We start from the raw sequence: 22754 nt of genomic DNA, 5'->3' as shown, positions 1-22754 counted from the left end.
TGAGAGAGAGGTGGTTTTGGTACATCCAGTTTTCAGCTGTTGAGAAGGCAGTTTGGGTTTTGGTCAGCAATTCAGAGAGGTTTGAGGCAGAGAAGACTAAGGTTGAATCGTCTGCATATTGAATGATTTTAGCATCAGGAATAGCAGTGTGAAAGTTATTGATGAAGATGTTAAAAAGCATTGGCCCAAGATTGGAACCCTGTGGTACGTCAGTTGGGGTAGGTAAGAAGGAAGAGATGGGGTTCTTCTATTTGACTGCCTGTGATCTATCTGACAGATAACTGGAGAACCAGGATAAAGTGTTAGGTGAGAGATTAAGGTTTGAGAGATGACAGAGAAGGTGCTTGTGGGAAACAGTATCAAAAGCTTTAGACAGATCGAGTAAAACAGTAGAAACTAAGTGTCCTGAATCTCGGGCTTGATTGACCGTTTCTAGGAAAGAGAGTAGAGCGTTTACTGTGCTATGGCCTGGGCGGAAGCCATGCTGGGTGGGAGTGAGATGATTGTTTTGGGTCAGGAAAGGCATAAGTTGGAGGTGGATGCATTTTTCTAGGATTTTAGAGATAGGCGAGAGCAAAGCAATGGGGTGAAAGTTTGAGATGCTGGTATTTTTGCCTCCTTTATGAAGAGGAAGAATATAAGCTGAGCGCCAGAGTTTGGGGATGTATGATTCCTTTATGGATCGGTTAATAATGATGCTGATTGGGAGAGCAATACCATCAGCAGCACATTTTAGGAAGGAGGAGGGAATATTGTCAGGAGCATTAGAGGAAGATTTAAGTTTGGACAAAGGTTTTTTATAAAGTTAGTGCAGATGGGTTTGAGCTCAAACAGCTGGGGTGAGTTAGAAGAGGGAGAGTGAGGAGCAGTTGGGTTATTATTGGGAAATGTCTTGGTGATGTCAGAAATATTTTCTATGAAAAATGAGTTAAATTCAGAGCATAGTTCGAGGTCAAATTTACTTGGATCAGGACAGGGATTATTCTTGGAGCCTGGATTGAGCAGCGAGTTTATTGAGTTCCAGAATTGCTTGGGGTTTTTATTGTTATTGGACTGGAGTTTGATATAGTAGGATTTTTTTCTCCTTGTTTGTTAGGTGTTTTGCTAGGTTACAGAGCTGTTTATATTGGAGCAAGGTACTGGGCAGTTTATTGTTTTGGTAAAGCTTCCATAGTTTGCCTCTTTGGATAGCCAAGGAACTGTTTTAGTTTTTATTCTTTTGTTTCTTAGAGGGGCTAGGGAGTTTAAAGTGTCAAGGAAGACAGAGTTGAAGTAGTCTATTGCCCTGTCAAGAGGAAGGATGTTTATAATTTGCCAGTTAATTTGTTTGAAAGTATTTGAGAAAGTAATGGGGTTAAAGCTACTGAGATTACGAGTTTGAATGTATTGATGCTGGTGTGGGGAGCAGCTAGTTGAACAATGCATGAAGGCTGGGAGGTGGTCGCTAGTGGTATCAGGAATTGTGCCTGAGGTGGTTATTTTATTTGGATCTGAAACTAGGATCCAATCTATAGTGGATCCGGGGGGGGGGGTTATTTTGTTTGGGCGAGTGATGGAGAGGATTATTTGAGTGAAGTTATAGAGGTTAATGGATAGGGAGGGAGAAGGGCAATTGACTTTATTCCAGTCAATATTCACATCTCCAAGGATGTAAGTTTCGTAGTTAATTTCAGTAAAAGCCCATAGGAGAATATCTTCGAGTGTAGAGATATTGTTACCAAGTGAGATATATAGGGCAATGAAGCAGATATTTTTATGTTTATTTAGTTTTAGTAGTCCAGCAGTTAGTTCAGTGTTCTCGAATTGAGGTATTGGAATTTGGAGGGGAATTAAGGTAAGAAGGTTAGAGTAGACTAGGGCAGTGCCACCTTTTTTATTTAGTCGGTCATTTTTGAGACATTGAAATTCTGGGGGCAGGATCTCAGAGTCAGAGATAAAGGGTTTGAGTCAGGTTTCGGAGATGGCTAAGATGTCTGGTTGGTTATGGCTTAACCAAGCTTGAAATGGATGAACTTTGTTGTTAAGACTTTGTGCATTGACTGTAAAGATCTTTAGGGTGTTGTGATAGGAGGAAGAAGATAAGGGGTGGGAGTTGTTAATAAAGGGAGTAGGACCAGGGTTAGGATGGATATCCCCAGCTTGGACTAGGTTGTTAAAGGAAATATCCTTCAGCCATTTTGGTCTGCCAGATATGAGTTTAGGTAGATTATACATTAGAGTAGGTGACAGTGCTTTTACTTTTGAGGAGAAGAATTTAGGATGGAATAGGTGCAGAGGGTTGGCCTGAATGACAGAAGAGGAGGTAGAGTGGAAATGGGAGTAAGATTGAGGGAGAAGGTGGGTTTGTATGGTAGTTATCTTTGTAGGCAATATTGGACAAGCACTGGTGGAATATGAGGTAGCATAGTATAAGGGAAGTAGGAACAGAAAGAGGTGGCAGGGGGCCTGGAGGATGTGGTGCCTTAAGAAGAGCATATCAGAGCAAAGTCAGAGTGATATGTGTGGTTAGGAAAGTAGAGAAGGCTATGAAAAGCAGAGGGTTTAGAAAGTGATAGAGGTATTCTAGAAATTTAAGGGAAGAGGAGGGGACTATAATTATTGGGTGGAGTACAGATTGAACAGTGTAAGATGGAGGGCTTTAGGTAGGAGGAGTAATGAGGAGGGAGCTGGTATTGGGTAACTAGGCTGAGAGGGTGGGGTAAGAGAGGAATAAAGCTAGGAGTACTGAGGGTGGGTGGGAATTGGGGGCAGGGTAGGGGAGCGGAGTACGCCTGCAGGGCGAATAGAGCGGGAAAGAGCAATAGAGGTGAGTATAGCAGAAAAAGTATACGCAAAGAGCAGCTTAATGGCTGTAATAAGAAGGTATGTGCTAATATTTCTAGACAGAGTAATGAAGGCTGACCTTAACTGACGGTGGTTTAGCAAGGAGGGAGTAGATATTTACAGTCTTAGGATATTAACCTACAACCAGCTTTTTGTGAATAAAATAAAACTTGCTGGGATTATAATGAATACCTAGGATTAAAATTGATAGATGCTGCCACTTAGTGGTAGAAGGAGATAGCAAACAGCAGGGATAGCTGAACCTGTCTTAGGTTTAAATATATTCTAGGTTAATGAAAACAGGAGAGGGAGAGGGCAAACGGTCTATGGTAGGCTGCTAGAACGCACACACAGGAGGGCAGACTAACTCAATAGGTAGTACATCAAGTCTACATTTAATTAGTATTAAGCAACATACGTTTACACAATCTTGTTGGGGGGGTCTTCTCAGTAGTAGCTCTCTAAGTACCAGGCAAGCTGGCAAATTCAGGGTGCCTTCAGGAGTTAGCTGGAGGTATTCCTTTTGTATTTAAAGCAGAAAGGGAGCACCCAGGATGGATCAGTGTAGAAAAGAGGGAGACAACACTGTTAGTTAATACTGAAGATGTAGATAAAAGGGTAGGGGGGAAGGCAGATGGTAAGCAATGTGTAGAGAAGAAAAGGAGAGTGTAACAAAGCACAGTACTAGAGAGATGCTGGGGATAGATGTGGCTAGAGCAAGTATGTAGAGGGAGAGTAGGTTTAAGGGGATTAACAGTAGAAAGCAGCAGATATAAGGCTATAAACAACACAAGTTAGGCAATACAGGCTCCATTAATAAAACAAAAACATTCATTCTGCAGCTCAGCTTGCTATCAGTGACCCTAGTCTGTTTGAGAGGACATGGTTATACTGCGGTAGAGACAAATATAATCAACAGTAAGCAAGGGGAACATAAAGTATTACAACAAAACCTTCAAACAGTGCAAAATATTGGGCTCAACAGAAAGCAAGGGGAAAATAACACAGTAAACTACAAAAATATTCAGGTTGTGCAATATAGTGTGCAGAACAGTTTTCAAAAACAGTGTATAATCCGTGTGGTGCCCTTATAGACACAAATTGAAATAAAACAGCTGCTAAGCTGGCAATTTAAGCAGTAAGGCTTATATTAGGACCGTTGTTCCACCTTAAAAAGAGGAAAATAAGCCTTCAATGATGCACGTTAGTTGGCATTCTTTTACCAGGACATTTGGAGAGCAGACTAGGCCAGCAATGTTCAACAGTCAAGCCCATATACCCAGACTAAATTAAGGCAGCTATGGACAATATAAAAAAAAAAAGAGCCCCATTCGTCCCAAAAAGCAGCTTACAGCTGCTAAGCCAGTCATTAACCTTAGCAAAGGGGAAATGACACAGTACAATGCAAGCAGTCTAACAGTACAGTATAAAGTGCAAAACAGTCCCCAAAACTATGTATAAGCTGTGTGGTGCCCTTATAGTTACAAATGGAGAGCAAATGGCTACTGAGCTGGAATTTAAGCGGAAGGCTTATAGTAGGATTATTATTCCACTTTAAGAGGCAAACAGGCATTCAGCAATGCACTTTGGTTGGCATCCTTTTAACAGGACATCTTTACAACAGGTTTCTGGCTATGACAAGCCAGCAATATTCAAACAAGCCCCTTGTACCCAGACTATATTAATGCAGCATTAGGCAGTGTAAAAAGAACCCCACTCGTCCCAAAAAGCAGCTTGCAGGAGTCAAAAACACATGTTTATTGCAGATAAGTGAAGCCATCAGCATGAGGTCATCAATAACCTTATAACACAGTCACAAACATTGCATTAGAGTGATAGCCGTCAGCACAAGGCCATCTCTAACCTTAAAACACAGTTACAAGCAAAATTGCATTGTTTAGCACAATAGGTACTATAGAGGCATGCAACAGAAAGACAGATAAACTGAAAAGACCTACCGGGAGGCAAATCAAGCAGCCTAAAACCGCAGGATCGGCATAGGGGAGCTGTGGACGCTCAGTAAAGGATTTAAAAATGGCGCCACAGTCCGTAACAGATAGAAGTAAACTCCAGGGGAAAACTAGCTAAGGGGGAGGGGAGAGGTGGAGGAAAGGTGGTTGGACTAGAGGGGTAGAAGGTAGGAGGGACTAAAGGGGTGGAAAGTAGGTAGGAAGAAAAATGCCAGTTAGGAGAAGGGCTTAATAGAGGTGAGTATAGTAGAAAAAGTATTAGCAAAGAGCAGTTTAATGGCTGTAGTACGAAGGTATGTGCTAATATTTCCTGACAGAGTAATGAAGGCTGACCTTTACTGAGGGTGGTTTAGCAAGGAGGGAGAGTAGATATTTACAGTCTTAGGATATTAACCCACAACCAGATTTTTGTGAATAAAATAAAACTTGTTGGGATTATAATGAATACCTAGGATTAACATTGGTAGATGCTGCCACCTAGTGGTAGAAAGAGATAGCAAACACAGCAGGGATAGTTGAACTCTCTGTCTTTCTTTCAGCTTTTCCCAGTTAGGGGTTGCCACAGCGGAACTCCGGTCCGCTAATGATTGGCAGTAGATTTTTACGTGCTGGCTTACCGGGCCTAACGCACAACCTTCAATGAAGGAACGCCCATTCACACATTTCAACACACAGAAGACGCTCTAACTGAGAATTGAACGTACAACGTCTAACTGTGAGGCGACAACGCTACCGCAGCACCACCACTGCAGTACCTCTTAGGTTTAAATATATTCTAGGTTAATGAAAACAGGAGGGGGAGAGGGCCTGCGGTAGGCTGCTAGAACGCACACACGGAAGGGCAGACTAACTCAATAGGTAGTACATCAAGTCTACATTTAATTAGTATTAAGCAACACACATTTACACAATCTTGTTGGGGGGTCTTCTCAGTAGTAGCTTTCTAAGTATCAGGCAAGCTGACCAATTCAGGGAGTCTTCAGGAGTTAGCTGAAGGTATTCCTTTTGTGTTTAAAGCAGAGAAGGTGCACCCAGGATGGATTAATTTACACAATCTTGTTGGGGGGGGGTCTTCTCAGTAGTAACTTTCTAAGTACCAGGCAAGCTGGAAAATTCAGGGTGTCTTCAGGAATTAGCTGGAGGTATTCCTTTTGCATTTAAAGCAGGGAAGGACCACCCAGGATGGATTCATTTGCACAGTCTTGTTGGGGGGGGGTCTTCTCAGTAGTAGCTTTCTAAGTACCAGGCAAGCTGGCAAATTCAGGCTGTCTTCAGGAGTTATCTGGAGGTATTCCTTTTATGTTTAAAGCAGGGAGGGAGCACCCAGGATGGATTAATTTACACAATCTTGTTGGGGGGAGGGTCGTCTCAGTAGTAGCTTTCTAAGTACCAGGCAAGCTGGCAAAATCAGGGTGTCTTAAGGAGTTAGCTGGAGGTATTCCTTTTGCATTTAGAGCAGGGAGGGAGCACCCAAGATGGATTACGGGAGGCGAATCAAGCAGCCTAAACCACAGGACTGGCACAGGGGAGCTGAGGACGCTCAGTACAGGATTTAAAAAATGTATTTATTTTTTACTCTATTTAAGCTATTTAGAAATTGTTTTTGAAGTTTTAAGAAACTGTATATGATTTTTTAATATTTAACATGTTTTAACATTTTTTAATAGGTTTTAGGTGAATGTGTTGTACCAGTATGTTATTTTAGATAAGTAGGCTTGAATATTCAATTTTCACTGTACCTTTAAACTTTAATTGTGTCTTAGTTAATTGAAATGATGGGAACTAGAGGTATAAAAGGATTTTGGTTACATGCAGTCCACATCTGATGAAGATTTTAACGAAAACATACTGTATAAAGACAGTGTTTATATTTTTTATTTTTTTTGGCTGAATAAAGTTGAAATTATCCTTATATCAGTGGCCAAGTTCGTCTTCTGGGTGCCTTGGACTATTTCAAAAATTTTTGGTGCCTTTGACGTTTTGTTTCTGTGTTTTTAATACATTCTTGATTGTCTTTTCATCGTTATGTGTTAGTACGCATCCTGAAGGTTTAACAAGCACATCCAATCGTCATTTCCCAGAAATGGGAGAATGGACTGAACCATGGCCATCCAAAACTTGGTGCATTAAAATGATTTAAGTTGCTGAGATCCAAAATTGTCTCCAGTTCCCTGTTTTCTTTGGCAGTAAAAAGAATCTTGAGTAAGTTCCAGATTCTGGTTGGAAGGACCTCCTGGACAACTCTTTTCTAGCAGCTTTTGTATTTGAAGCACTGTTTGTTCCCTCTAATTGGGTGGAACATCTGGGATTTTTCTTGAGACTGGAGGTGAAAGGGAAAAGGGTATTATATAACCTTTGGAAATTATCCTCTGCACTCAAGCATCTGCTGCTATCTCTAGCCAAGCTTTCTGGTGCAGGAATAAATGACCCCCGATTGCCTCCAGAGGGGGATAATCAGGCCTCCTTTCAGAAGCAATGAAAGGATCGACCGGAAAACAAATCTCTAGACCCTTGGTTTTGCGGGCCATTTCTGCTGCAAGGGTAGTGTCTACCACTGGAGTTTTCCCCCCTACCCCTGGAGAAACCTCCTCCACGTGTGTCCTGGAAAGGACCCTGGGACCTTTTAAACTACATTTTTCCAGTACCTCATTGATTCCTGGAGAAGGATCTTTGAGGCGTGGAAAAGTGTACACCCATGGCAGACAGGGTCTTTCCATCCTTTTCACACCTGGATAATGTGTCTAACTTTGGGAACAAACAAAGACGTACCATCAAAGGGAACACTGATGAACAAAGACTTGAAGGGCTCCACAAAAACAGATAAGTGCATCCAGGCATGCCTCCTTATGGAAATGTTGGAACCCGCTGCCCTTGAAGTTCCTTCGGCCATGTGCGAAATTAGTCTCATAGAAGAACTGGAAATCCACTGCAGGGTAGCCAAGTGAGAAGACACAGACACCTGTACCTCATCAGAAACAGATCCTGAAAGGGTATCAGAGAGTTCCTTAATTAGGTCTCTCTGTAACCCGGTGAAAAGTAACAAATAGTTCAGAGACCTTAAGGTGAAGGTCACTGAAGCATAGACAAACTTCCCAAACCTCTCCATCACCCAGGACTCCTTGTTTCGTGGACTGAGAGTGGAACTCTCTTCAGCAAGTTCCTTTTTAGTGGCCACTGCCACGGCCATGGCATCAACAGGCACCCCCTTTTGCCCAAAACTGTTTGTCTTCTGGTACTATCATGATTTTGTCTGGTCTCCTGAGGATTGGTTCAGTGGTGTCCGGGCCTTCCATGCCCACTGACAGATCAACTCTATGATCTCATCGGTGGGTGGAGTCACCCAGGAGGTAGACGGGCTGGTACTGAATGCCTCCAGGAATACAGACTCCTCAGACGAAGGGTTACTGGACTTCTAGCCACCTCTCTGCTTCATAATTTCAAGGATGTGTCTGAACTGGACATCTTCAGGAGGTGACCATGGGGACCCGTCACCTTCATCAAAGTCTGTATCTTCTGTGCCTGACTCCTCTGGGGAGTCTAAGTGCTTTCTTTTGCACGTTCTCTTCTTAGGGACCTCCTTACTGGGATGTTCTGGGCAGGTATCAGAAGAGGTCAGAACACCTTGCTGGGAAGCCTAGGGCTTCAGTACCAGCTGTCCCTGTGGACAGGATAGATGAGATTCAAAGTGAAGAGATGGCAAGATTGCAGACTGAGGATCCCAGGGGAAGGGAACCATCTTTGTCATGGAAGCAGACAATACTCTCTCCATGAACTCAAAGGCAGACCCCCCCCCCCCAATACAGGAAAAGGATGCTGGATCCACAAGGGCAAGCCTTTGGATTATAGTTCCTCCTTACTCCAAGGAGAACTCCCCCAAGGCTGAAGTCAGAGCTGAACTAACCTGTGCCAAGGCCCCAAAGTGTAGAGATTGCTCTGAAAACTTGGAAGCAGTTTGATCCAAAAGGTGCCTTTGCCTCTTAAGCTTCGGATCTGAAGGGGAGATTGAATCAGGTAGTTTTTCTCCTTTTGTTTTGGATCTGAGTATGAAGTCGGATCTGACAATTTAGAAATTTTCTTTTTAGGATCTGATGAGTCAGTCAGATTCAAAAGAGGTCTTTTCTTAGTCTTATCCAAAGTCTTCGTTGAAGCTGAAGCAGTAAGCAGAAGCAGTACTGGGAGATACAGTCTTTTTTGTTCTCTCAGGGGAAGCTCCAGTGGTTGTCCTGCCCATAAGCTCACAGCAGCACAGTGCGGCACATGTGAAGTCCACATAAACAAATAAGGTCAGCTCATTTATACAGTGTAGCTTGGTGCTGAATGATACAACCTGTATATTTCTTATGTTTTTTGTTTTTACTCCTTTTGTCTAAAACTCATTCCCTAGTGTTTCAGTTGGTAGTTCTCTGCAAACAATCAGTAGGGCAGTGCTAATTTGCTGATGACATCATCTGTTGCTGACTAGCTAACTATTAGTGTGATGCATTGCAGCACAATGACCATCACATCTCTTACTGACAATACAGGGTCAGCCACTGAGTGAATGGTATGGTGGCTCTTCAAATGTGGTGTACTGTTTGCAGCTATAGCTAGAAAGGGTGGATCATTATGGCAGAAAACATTTCTGGGGGGCTGTATAACTAAAGCTTGACATTCATAAGAGTAATGCACAAGCTGCACATCAAAAAGTAAAACTCAAAATTTGCCATCGGACAGAACTATTCTTTTTGTTTTTTGCAAAAGCGGCTTTGCCTTCCCTGCACCCACCTGACTAGTGGGTCATTCTTCTCACACCCCTTCTATTTTTACACATAAACTGCAAGATCAGTGTATCTTGATATAAAATTAATTCTCCAAGATACTTCATAGTACATATTCCAGTAAAGTGACACGTTACTGTTTCTGAATGCGAAATCAGCTGTGCCTTGAAGCGCTGGCTTGGTCTGTATGTTTGGAAGGATGGTCCTTTAATATTGTCAAGTCTCTGGACAGCACTCTGGGATGAAGTGCTTCCCAATTTACTTACTACCACTGATGGCACTGCTCATTTGAATAATATTTTTCCCCAGTTTCAATGTCCCGGTTTTCCATTGACTGCTGTTCAGTTTTGCGTACAAAGAAGGAATCTTTATGAATCTAATTTTTTCTGGTCAAGTTTAAAGGTTCATATATTAAAATTCCACCTTCTAAAGTGTGACTTTCCAACAATTTGCAGCTTTTTCTTCTGCAACATTACAAATATAGTGAAGACTTTTAGATACTTCCAAGACTTTCTACTCTATTATGTTTGTTTGTGTCTTTCGGCTTTTTCTGGTTAGGGGTTGCCACAGCGGAACTCCTGTCCACTAATGATTGGCAGTTGATTTTTACATACCGGCTTGCCAGGCCTGATGCACAACCTTCAATGAAGGTACGCCCATTCACGCATGTCTCCACGCAGAAGACGTTCTAGCTGAGAATTGAACTGGACAGCGTCTTACTGTGAGGCGACAACGCTACCGCAGCACCACCACCGCGGGTCTACTTTCTACTCTATTATAAGACATGCAAACAAAAATACTAATATAGCACACAGAAGTTCCATTAACCGATGAAATAAGGTCATGCTGATTTGGAGAACTGACATTAATGATTTGCTGCCCGATTTTTGGCATGTGTCAGGAGTATGAGAATACTTTTTATAATACTGCTATAAAGTAATTTTTAGGCAAATGAGAACTATTACTTTCTGAAAAACAAAATGGTTTAACTTTAGTTTTAAAGCTGAAATGTCCACAAGGTTTGTCACTTCAAACACTGTGTGGTATGATATAAAATGAGTAATTTTTTATTTTACAGTCGTGTTGAGTCTGAAGTTTGTTTGCCATATAAAATGAGTAATCTAAGAGGTAAGGACATTTTAATTTGCTTCACAAATGTCTCTCTCCTGTAACTTCAAACTTAGACACTACCCCACTTCTAGGTATGATTACAGTTTAACGTTTTTCCTTTCCAATTTTCAGTAAGGAAACTAATACTTGAAGGTTTTATAGGGATCCTAAATAGCCACTCATACACATATATGTAAATTGGCAAGACATTCAAAGGAGAAAGGAAACATTTAAAGATCAAGGGAAAGTCCTGATGTATGCATTAGCAGACACAGTATAAACATGTCTATCATTTAGAAAATGTACATGCATGCATGTATCTCCTACAATACCTATCACTTTCTAATATTTCGCACAAAAAACCCACCAACTATAAAAAATAAATAAAAACCGAAGAGTACTCAGACAAGTAGAAATTTATTGGTAAGCGCTTTCGGTTAGACTTTCCAACCTTCTTCAGACGACTATACATAGTCAAGTCACTTAATATATACTACCAAAATTAAACAATCAATCAACTATTTAATCAACATATTCACTACCTTAAATACTACATTGATTTCCCCCCCCACTAGTCCTATCTAAAATCTTACATATAAAATTAAAATATCAATCATCGATTAAAAGCTTTAAGTTTTAAAATACTGGTTAGAGCAATAACATCATTAATTCCTGGTAATACAGTGGCATTTAAATAAACTTGCCACCAGTATTCTCTATTTCCAATAATACTTTCCAGGGTCCTCCCCTTGGGTTTTCTCTAACCTGTTCTAAAATCACAAAACCAAAATTATGATCATTGCATTCTTGAATATGTTTAAATAAACCACTGGTACATTTAGTCTTACCTATATCATAATAATGTTCGTAGATACACTGCCTAAGTCTCCATTTCGTCTTACCAATATAGTAAGCCAGGCATTGTAAGCACTTTGCAGCATACACTACTCCTCTGGCATTACAATTAAATCGTCCTCTAATATCAATACTTTTACTACCTAATACAATATTATCACACTAAAATATATCTACATTGATTGCACATTCTACATTTTATCATAGCACATTTTTCTAAAATTCCTATGCTAGTGAAGGAATTACAACAATCTTAAGTTTTTGTCCCTTTTATAAATAATATTAGGATAAGTACCCAATACTCGAGACACATCTCTAGCAGATAAAATAAATTCCCAGTTTTTTTGTAAAATATTCGCAATATTAAAACTATTATTAGTAAATGTCATAATAAAAGCATTACACAACTTAGGTTCCTTTCTCCCTATCCCATTTTTTCCATTATTGGGGCAATTAATTATCTCATTAGATGGTCTCATTAGATGGTTATCTCATTAGATGGTAAGGTCTGACTAATAAATTCATATCCTTCCCCTTGATTTACAGTGATTTCAATACCATCCATACTATGCCTTAGTAATGGATAATAAAATCAAGATAGTCTCTTTCTTATAACTTCTGATGAGACAGAATCAACTAGGACCTTAGGATAATCTCTGTTTAAGAACATATTACCTATAAATTTAACTTCCGCGAAGAAATCATTATCCAATGTGATCATCCTTGCAGCTCTTACCATTTGACCCTTAATTACTGCCTTTTTAATGTGGTTTAGGTGATTACTTGAAAAATGCAAACATTTATTTGAATACGTTTTCTTCCTAAAATTGGAAAATTTCAAATAACCTCCTGTCACATCTTTAGTTAACCAAACATCAAGGTATGTAATGTTTTATTTAAATTTATTTAAATGCCACTGTATTACCAGGAATTAATGATGTTATTGCTCTAACCACTGTTTTAAAACTTAAAGCTTTTAATAGATGATTGATATTTTAATTTTATATGCAAGATTTTAGATAGGACTACTGGGGGGATATGTTGACTGAATAATTGATTGATTGTTTAATTTTGGTAGTACATATTAAGTGACTTGACTATGTGTAATTGACTGAAGAAGGTTGGAAAGTCTAACTGAAAGCACTTACCAATAAATTTCTACATGTCTGAGTACTCTTCAGTTTTCATTTACTTTCTAATGTTTATCTCTCTTACCCTACAACACTCCATTTGCAGCAAGGACTATAGAAATTTCAAAGGACAATAAAAAATTGAAAAAATAAGAAAGTGAGCCAAACCATGTTAATTCAGATTTATCCCAGTGCCTACAATTTATCCAGTCTACAAAATAATCACTTCATATGATCTTGTCTACATAAGCTTTTATGACACAGGCAAAGATGAAACAACTTTCACAATGATTTTGTTAATGTCCATACTCAGCAAGGGGAAGGGAAAGTGAATTACTACAATTTCTTTTCTTGCAATTCACTTCTTAAAGGCCCCAAATTTACCAGCTTTCAGAATAAACTCCTTCAGCAGAGAACCATCCATTTGCCAAAATGCAGCTGTCTGAGTTACTTCTGTCAGATGGCTGATGCAAAACCTGAAGCAAAAGTCTTCCAAATCCTAGACAGAAACAGAATATGTGTTATTTTTAGCCTATCATACACAGCCACATTTCACCATTTAAGACACTCTCCAAGTGTGGCTACTGCTTCCAAACTACTAAAAATTTATAATTTCCTAGTCCAATTCCAATCTTTGCAGATTTGCTATCTGTTTACCTGTTAGGCTTCAGAAAGGAGTGCAGACTATAACAAAACCTCCACTTTTAATAAAAGCACATGCAGCCTTTTAAGAACATTAAAGTACAAGTATTGTGTGTCTCAGAGTGTAAGCTATTTATGATTCTAAGATGTGTATTATCAACTAAGACTGGTCATCTCAAACACCAAAGCAACTGTTTTGTGCTATGATAGGATCCTTTACCTTAGGACACAAACACCGAAATATTGTGAAAAGTGTAAATACATACCATGGGGGCAAGTGTCTCTGGAGAAAAAGTGAGTGAATTCATAATCACAAACAGATTTAGCATCTTTTTTCTGTTCGGATGAAATTAACACAAAAAGACATCCACATATTCAATGCCACAGCAATATACTACTGTAACCAAACCAGCACAAAGCAGATGTATAAACTCTCCCAAATCTAAAGAAAATGGCTAAACATGCAGCAATGAAGAAGAACACTTGGGAGAATCTATGCAACAAGCTTACAGAACCAATGATCATAAGACTTGAAATCTGCATAGAAAGCACACACCCTTAAGGTACACAAAAACCATGCAAGCAAGGGTCATATTTTTGTGACGACTACACTCCATGCTATATAGAGCAGACAGCCTTCTCAACATATCTGTCTAATATGTGGTGCGGCAACTAAATTAAAAGTCCTTCAAGGATGAAGGTGAGAAGTAGGAGTTGGTCACTCTTGAATGACTTACCCTACATAACATACAGCTAGCTATGGTACCGCTTTGATAGTACTATGTGAGCTGTAGCTAGGTATGGTAGCACTTTGACAGTACTACATAAGATGCAGCTAGGTATAGCAGCAACTTGACAGTACTACATGAGATGCAGCTGGGTGTGGTAGCACTTTGACTGTACTACATGAGATGCAGCTAGATATAGTAGCACTTTGACAGTACTATGTGAAATGCAGCAAGGTATGGTATCACTTTGACAGTACTACGTGAGATGCAGCTAGGTATGGTAGCACTTTGACAGTACTATGTGAGATGCAGCTAGGTATGGTAACACTGACAGTACTACATAAGATGCAGCTAGGTATGGTAGTACTTTGACAGTACTATATAAGATGCAGCAAGGTATTGTACCACTTTGACAGTACTATGTAAGATGCAGCTGGGTATGGTAGCACTTTGACAGTACTATGTGAAATGCAGCTAGGTATGGCAGCACTTTGACAGTACTACATAAGACGCAGCTAGGTATGGTAACATTTTGACAGTACTATGTGAGATGCAGCTAGTTATGGTAGCACTTTGATAGTACTACATAAGATGCAGCTAGGTATAGTAGCACTTTGACAGTACTACATGAGATGCAGCTAGGTACAGTAGCACTTTGACAGCACTATGTGAGATGCAGCTAGGTATGGTAGCACATTAACAGTACTACATGAGATGCAGCTAGGTATGGTAGCACTTTGACAGTACTACATGAGATGCAGCTTGGTACTGTAGCACTTTGACAGTACTGTCTGAGATGCAGCTAGGTATTTTAGCACTTTGACAGTACTTCATAAGTTGCAGCTAGGTATGGTACCACTTTGACAGTACTAAATGAGATGCAACTAGGTATAGTAGCACTTTGACAGTACTATGTGAGCTGCAGCTAGGTATGGTAGCACTTTGACAGTACTACATAATATGCAGCTAGGTACAGTAGTACTTTGACAGTACTACGTGAGATGCAGCTAGGTACAGTAGCACTTTGACAGTACTATGTGAGATGCAGCTAGGTATAGTAGCACTTTGACTGTACTGTGTGAGATGCAGCTAGATATGGTAGCACTTTGATAGCACTATGTGAGATGCAGCTAGGTATGGTAGTACGTTGATAGTACTACTAGTTATGGTAGCACTTTGACAGTACTACATAAGATGCAGATAAGTATGGTAGCAATTTGACAGTACTACATCAGATGCAGCTAGGTATAGTAGAACTTTCACAGTACTACCTGGTAACAGGACCATATTTATGCTAAGCAGTATACTTCCTCACCTCAAATGACTTTACAATTTCTGTGCAAATTTTTAACATTTATGCCTTGCTCAGTACACAATATATGCTCAGGGTAATCAACGTCTGACCATCTGTAAGAAGTGTGAGGCTCTAGCATGCTTTGAAGCTAAATGGCTCCATTTCCCCTTCAAGCACCATATGGATTATTTGTTCACAGAATTATTTTTGGGCAGAATCCAAATCCCTGAAGAACTGCCGACTAAAAAATACAAACAAAACAAGATCAGTCTAGCACTTGTCATTGTTAGAATCAGAAAGAATAAATTGAGTCTTCCCACTCCAACAGCAACAGTGAAATATGCAGTTGCCAGAAACCTTGCTTGAGGACATCTCTAATAATGCCCCACAAATTAAGGGTCGTAGAGCCTATTTTCGGTGCAGAACATGCAGTAGGGGTAGTGGTGCTTTTACCTTCATAAACGATCTCACATTCATGTTAGAACATAATGGAGACAGAAATTATCAGTTTTAAAGTTAATGCTGACATTATAGCTTTATATAGTCTCCCTTCCATGTCTCCTGCTGAACACAAGATCATAACTAGGTAAGTGGATTATGCAAACTATATAACTCAATACGATATTCATGGGCGACTATCATCCTTACTACAAACTTGGAATCATACAAAACCACAAACTTGCAGGCCAAGAGATTCCTGGAATTTGTAAACCCAAACACCCTGAACTAGAAAGTCCATATGTCCTAGATTTGATCCTCAGAAATGTGCTAGAAAGCTGCCCCCCACCACCACCACCAGTGTAAGGTCCTCTCAGGTAATGTTGGACTATAAAGCAATAAAAATAAAACCTGAGACCCCAGCTAACCATGGAGCATTAAGAAACAAAGACAAACTTCCTATGATTAAGTGATAACCTGGCAGAATTTCAAGACTCCACCCACCCGTCCCTGACACTACAGCTGCCTGTGCAGAACTGGTCACAGAAGCCTTGTACAATCGTATTAATAGATGCATAGAGACAGTTGTGTCTACCAGGAATAAGCTCAGAACAAACTCCAAAAACATGCCATCTGACAGAACCCCATCCTCAATAGGCTGTACAACAAAAAGAAAAAAAGTCTTAAAAATTAGAACTGCAACACCAGCAGGATAAAAACTCTCAGATCAATCTAATGACTGAGAGGGCAAATCAGTCTACCAAAGCCAATTTTTGGTAAAAAAAATAGGCTTCCTTAGCTATATCTACAAACTCACAGTACACAACAATGTGCAGATTTAACTGGAAATGCAGCCACCCACACTACACAGGTAACCTTTAAAGCAGGAAAACTGCAGCACCAAGAAAACATCAGTTTGGAACAGGAATGTGAAATAAACTGAACTTGAGCAACAGTGGAACAGGAATGTGAAATAAATGAACCTGACCAACAGAGAGTGTATAAATATTTGGGAATTGATGAAGAATCAATAATAAAACATGAACAAATGTGAATAAAACTCAGTAAGGAATATTTCAGAAGGCTGACTACTAACGACAGCATTAACATCTAGAAACAAAGTCCAAGCTATAAACCAATTTGCAATTCCTGTCCTAACTTACAGCTTTGGAGTGACTGGCTGGCCCCAAAAGGTGTTGGACAGTTTGGACAGCAGAACAGGAAGGATGCTTCATGCTCATCAAATGATTTATAAACTATATAGTCCTCGTTCTGAAGGAGGTATGGGCCTCCACGAAATTGACTACATGTATAGATCTGCAATAGTGGGACTGCATACATATCTGCTGACCTCACAACACCCAAATGTAGTGAAAGTTTTGAAACATGAGAAGAACAAGTCTAAGATGACTTCCCTGCTTAGCACAGCAGAAGCATATCAGCATCAAGTGGGAATGGAAATCAAACCAGAAGTAGATAAAAATCAGGCAGCAACTGAATCTGCCAAAAAAACAAAAGAAAGAATATAAGGTAAAGTATCAGATAAGAAGGCAAGAAATGTGAAAAATGCATAAATATAGCTGCAAGTATAGAAAACTCTTGGAACAGTCTCATGTTAATCAGGATCAGATGCAGGAATGGTTAAAGAGAGGTGAACTTAAACCAAAAGACATACGGTTTATATTGGCGGCAAAAGAAACTGGACTACGTACACATTGGTTTACAAAGTTCACTGAACTGATTACTATTATATCACCGTTTACAATACCATAGTTGAAAAACACGAATGAAATTTACGCAAATTATCACTTCTGTGACCTGTTGAATATCCGAGGCTTAAAATGTCGACAATATGTCTTATTCGCAAAAGTTAAAATTTTTGACACTTCCTGTCACTTTTCAACAGTGTTAACATTCGGAAAAATGATTTTTCGGGTTTACAGTTTGGTGTTTAATCACAAAATTGTTTTAATTTTCGAATATATGGTAGTAAATCCCACTGAACATGTGGGAGAAACAGACAAATGTAGGTTTTTTAAAACAGAATTATAAACAGTTGCACATCTTGTTGCTGTTTGTGATATACTGATGACACAAGGACTGTAAACTGAAAGGCATAATAATGCGGCAAGCTGGTTGCACTGGGGATTGCGCAAACATTATAATATTGAAGTAGCTGAAAAACACTGGAAACATGAGCCACAAAGTATCATAGAAAATGATGAAGTTTATATCACATGGGATCATCAATTACCAACAGTTCAAAAAATAGATGCAAGAAAACCAGATATAGTAGTCCATGAAAGGAAGACAAAAGTAGCATTGATTATTGAAATTACTACACCCAGTGTCTACAGTGTCATATGTACAGAAAGACACAAAGTCATAATACCAGGATTTGAAGGCAGAAATGAGGGCACTGTGGAAGAAAGATACCCAGACAGTTCCAGTAGTAGTAGAAGCAACGGGTCTTATAAAAAATAATTTACAATTGTACTCAGACATGTTACTGATACATGCAACTCCATGTGAATTACAGGAGGAGTCATTACTGGGCATACTGCAGGTGCTGCAAAGAGCACTTCTGGTTTACATCAAAGATTGAAACAAAACTAATTTCATGAACTTTAATCATACTTTGACTTAGGAATGGGGTCAATTCCCATCATGGTATTAGAAACCCAAAGAGAAATGGAGAAATTAAAAAACCCAGGAAGATATAGCAAATCTACTGGCTGACAAGTTTGGCTCTAATTTTATCCATCTGTTCCCCCCAGCTGCCCCACTGGAAATACCACTGAGCATAACCTCCCCCAACAATCACTAGGAAGCAGCTCCTAATGCTCTTTCCATGGCCAAGAACACCTCATCAATGGGTCCTGATAATACCCCAGGATACCTCCTAAATAACATTAAACACAATCAAGACCACTGGAGTCACTATTTAGCAACAGCCTTCAGACAGGCTTTGTTTGACATGAATAGGGAACTGTAATGGTCATCCCTCTCCACAAAGGCTGAACATCTACAGATCCCAGAGCCTACATACTCATATGAAAAACCATGAAAAGAATTACCATGGAAATGATTAACAATGACATAGGATACATTCAGACACTACATCCAACTCAATTTGGTTTCAACAAGGGCAGATCATGACTACTCAACCTGGAGAATTTCTTCGAGTAGGTCATCAATGAAATAGTCAAGAGCAAAATAGTGCATACTGCCTACTTTGACCTAGGCAAGGCATTTGATACAATACCCCAACGAACATTGTAAGCAAACTGATGGAATTAGGTATGACCCCCTACATTCTTCTCTTGATAGTTAGCTGGCTTTCAGACAGGACCCAGAAAGTCCTTACTAGTGCCAGAGCCAAGGTTTAAAACTCAATGCTAAGAAATGCATAATAATATAATAATAATAATAATAATAATAATAATAATAATTCACTTTCAGAAGTCAGCTACTCCAGTAAACTACCCAACTGATAATTCACCCTTAAGAGCCACTCTAGTAGTCATGGATTTGGAGACCTATGTAGGCAGGAACCTGACCTTTGGCTATCATGTGTCTACTGTAGTAAGGCAATCATTCTATTTTGCTCAAGGGAATGGTATCTAGATCCAAGTCAGTCATCATTCCACTGTTTTCGACCCTCATCAGATCTATCACTGAGTATAATGCCTCCTTCGATGCAACAACTGAAACATCCACAGAAGTTCCTCACAAATAAATAAAAGTAAAATAACAGAGGTTATGACTGCATTTCTGATCATAACTAACATATGTGTTTGTACACATGGCTATCAAAGTTTCTGCAGCTTTGAAAGCTAGAAATACACTTAGCACTTTATTGCAGAATGCACTCAGAAGTGTACCCTGATGGGTTACCCAATTTAAAGGCTGTTAAACATTTCAGTCTATTTTTGTATGGTAGCACAATTTTTTTTCTCTTCAAATTGTTAATTTTTTTAAACATACAAACAGAAGTACATTTACTATAGTTGTAAACAGCAACAATACAATCATAAAAACTGGTCTTTTTTCAAGGGAAAAATATAGAATATATACAACATGCCTGTGACTTATTAACTAAAACAAACTCCAGACAGTAAAGTTCAGTATAGTTAGCAGTAATATATCTTATATAAACATTTTTAGAATTTAATATGCAGAGTTCTGCTGCTGAAATAAATCAATTAGACATAATACTATTACCAAAGATTCTTGACAAGTGTCTTAGGAAATTACCTACATTCCTTATTTTAGTCTCAGGCAAGGCTACTTCTTTTAAGGAAGATAAAAATTCTTCAAAGGGTGGCAGTGACATTAACCTCCAGTGCTACATTTTCTTGCCACTGGCAAGATGGTCCAGAGCAAGTACATATTCTCATTATTCAACTTGTGATTATCATTTACATTAAAACATAACTAAAAACCTAGTTATACAAAATGAATCAAACCATAAAGCTTTCATAAACTCTTGCATGTAATTCCAAAAATGTTTCAAAGGATGACAGTCAAAAAATATATACATCTAATCTGCATTACAAACCTTGGCACACCTTAAACTTTTAATGGTGCTGTTTTTATTTATTTACTTTATTTACTGTATAAAAATTCTCAGATATATTTTTAACATAATTTAGTATTTGGAATTTCTGCTCTTGATCAAGAGCTATGATCCAATGTTATGTATTTCCAACATTTTCCACTTAAATTAGTGTTGTACTCTATCCAAATTTTATATAACTTGGAGATAAGGTTTTCTACTTTACATTTGTTGTATAATATATCCTAGAAAAGTTGAATTAGTTTTGGGTTTTCTCTATAACATAAATGTGCAAGAAATAAACATTTGTCTTGAGCTTGTATTTTAATATTCTGTAAAAGTAACCAATCTTGAGGATCCAAATCATAATTTTAAAACTGCTGAAGATCTTTTACTTTTAAATCTTTAAGAAACTGATACCAGCAAGAAAAGCCTTTGGTCTCCCAAAAGTCAAGTTTAAGTACGGCAATTTTATTACAGAAAATTTGGTTATACTAAATGGAATGATAATCTCAAACCAAAGTTTCAAGCCTATTTTTCTGAGTATGATATTTCTGAAAGAATTTAAGATGTGGTTCATAAAACTAAAGGATAACAGGAGGGAGAATAATATTGTATGTTGTTGCAACTATAATGCCCAAATAATTTACTTTGATTTATACGGCTATTGTTTCCTATTAAGTCATCCTTATTATTAAGTAGGATGAAATTTAAGGTTTTCAAATGTGAGTTATAATTAGGATCCATCCAATTTAGGATAGTTTTAAAAATTCTTGCTTTAACATCGGTATCTACATCAGGAAAGATGATACCGCCCAAGTTCCAAGATTTAGTATTACTATGTAGTACTAGCCTAGGTTTGTTTTGGAAATCACATGAGGAATGCAAGGGGGCTGCCCATGCATTAAACATGTTTTCAGTATGATGAGTTTCTGTCTTTTGGTCTTTCAGTATTTTTGGAGTCAGTCTTTTGGTCTGTCATTCTTCTGAAGTAGATCCGTGTGTGTGTGTGTGTGTGTGTGTGTGTGTGTGTGTGTGTGTGTGTGTGTGTATGTATGTGTGTGTGTGTGTGTGTGTGTGTGTGTGTGTGTGTGTGTGTGTGTGTGTGTGTGTATGTGTGTATATATATATATTCTCCTCTCTCCTTTGACTCCTTCACTGTCAATCCCCCTCACTCTCTTTTATTCTTTCATTCATTACATTTCTCTTTATTTTTCCCATTTCTTTCACACACTTTTACTTATTTTTTTCTCTCTCTCACCCCTTTTGTTTTCTCCCTCTGATGACTTGCACCAAGCATGGCAAACAGAGCACCAAAGCAGAGGGGAAAATACCTTTGAAGTGCGATTTCCTAAAGGAAGGCAAACCAGTGCATTTCACTGTCCTCAAAGGAAACAGCAACCAATGCAACAAAAAACGACATCAAGCTCTAAGTCCATTTCCCCTTCCCAACACAACTAAGGTCTATTATTAGAGAAATGTACACATATATATAATTTACCGTTTTTTATACAATCATAGTATCATAGGAGGTTACTAGGCTAATGGCCCCAGGGCCCTTACAAGCCTAGCCAAGTTCAACCCGTGTGTTCCCAAGAGTGTCTGGCTCAAGCAGACACTAAAATCAGCACCTATTGCCCCTGTCCAAGAGGGACACAGGTGGAACTCCTGAGATGAATTTCCAGTTACCCATCTAATTATCCAAATTATGCTTAAATAGGGCCAACATGCGGCTTTGTATAATATGAATTGAAGCTTGTTCCAAAGGTGCAGGAACCTCTGTGAGACAAATCTGCCTCTCCAGCAAGTTCTGTTGATGTCACATACCAGGCTAAAGTCCTTTTGAGCGAGTGACCCATGTGCCATTTGACTTGTGAATGTGCAACATTTCCATTACAGCTGGGTCAGAGATTTCTATATATACAAGGCACAAGTTGCCTCTGGGCACTCTGTATGACACAGTGTAAAGTGACAATGATTTCAGTCTGTCCACATAAGACAGAACTTCAAGACCCTGAATTTTCTTTGTAAGGAACCTTTTGGTCTCTCCAATTGCTGCAGGTGTTTGGAAAAGAACATACCAAAGGAAGCTTTGCACTCTTATTGGCGTGATGAGGGAAGAGTACAGGGTGGGTTATAACCTTTTTTTTTCTGCAGGCAATGTCCTTACTTATGAGATGAGCAATATAATATATCCTTCTTACCACTGTGGAGACATGGTGATCGAAGTTAAGATTGCTGTTGACCTGTGTGCCCAGATCTCTTACCACTGACTGTGTGCTTAGAGTATTGCTATTGATGTGGTAGCTTGCAAAAATATCAGCCTTGCTGAAGGGGATGATAATGCATTTTTTTGCAATAAGTTTAAGACCATGACTTTGGCACCAGTCATTAGTCTGTGCAAGACTTCTTGCAGGATGTTAACATTGCTACGGGTTTCAATGATCAC

The 22754-nt window shown here is 39.1% G+C and overlaps 1 protein-coding gene across 3 annotated transcripts in view; it reads right to left on the bottom strand.

Annotated features, from left to right (window-relative positions):
- Positions 1–12813: 12813 nt before the first annotated feature.
- Positions 12814–22754, bottom strand: part of RCBTB1 (RCC1 and BTB domain containing protein 1) — a 2478854-nt gene continuing 2468913 nt past the window's right edge. For all 3 annotated transcript variants that reach the window (XM_044071068.1, XM_044071070.1, XM_044071069.1), the window contains one exon: positions 12814–13144. In XM_044071068.1, coding sequence (XP_043927003.1) covers positions 13004–13144 — 141 coding nt within the window. In that variant the 3' untranslated portion in view covers positions 12814–13003. The remainder of the gene's footprint in view (positions 13145–22754) is intronic.

Source organism: Protopterus annectens, chromosome 5.part0, assembly GCF_019279795.1.
Source record: "Protopterus annectens isolate FY-2018-M chromosome 5.part0, PAN1.0, whole genome shotgun sequence".
Taxonomy (NCBI): domain Eukaryota; kingdom Metazoa; phylum Chordata; order Ceratodontiformes; family Protopteridae; genus Protopterus; species Protopterus annectens.
The sequence above is the reverse complement of the archived record's forward strand: the minus strand, read 5'-3'. Positions and strand labels throughout refer to the sequence as shown.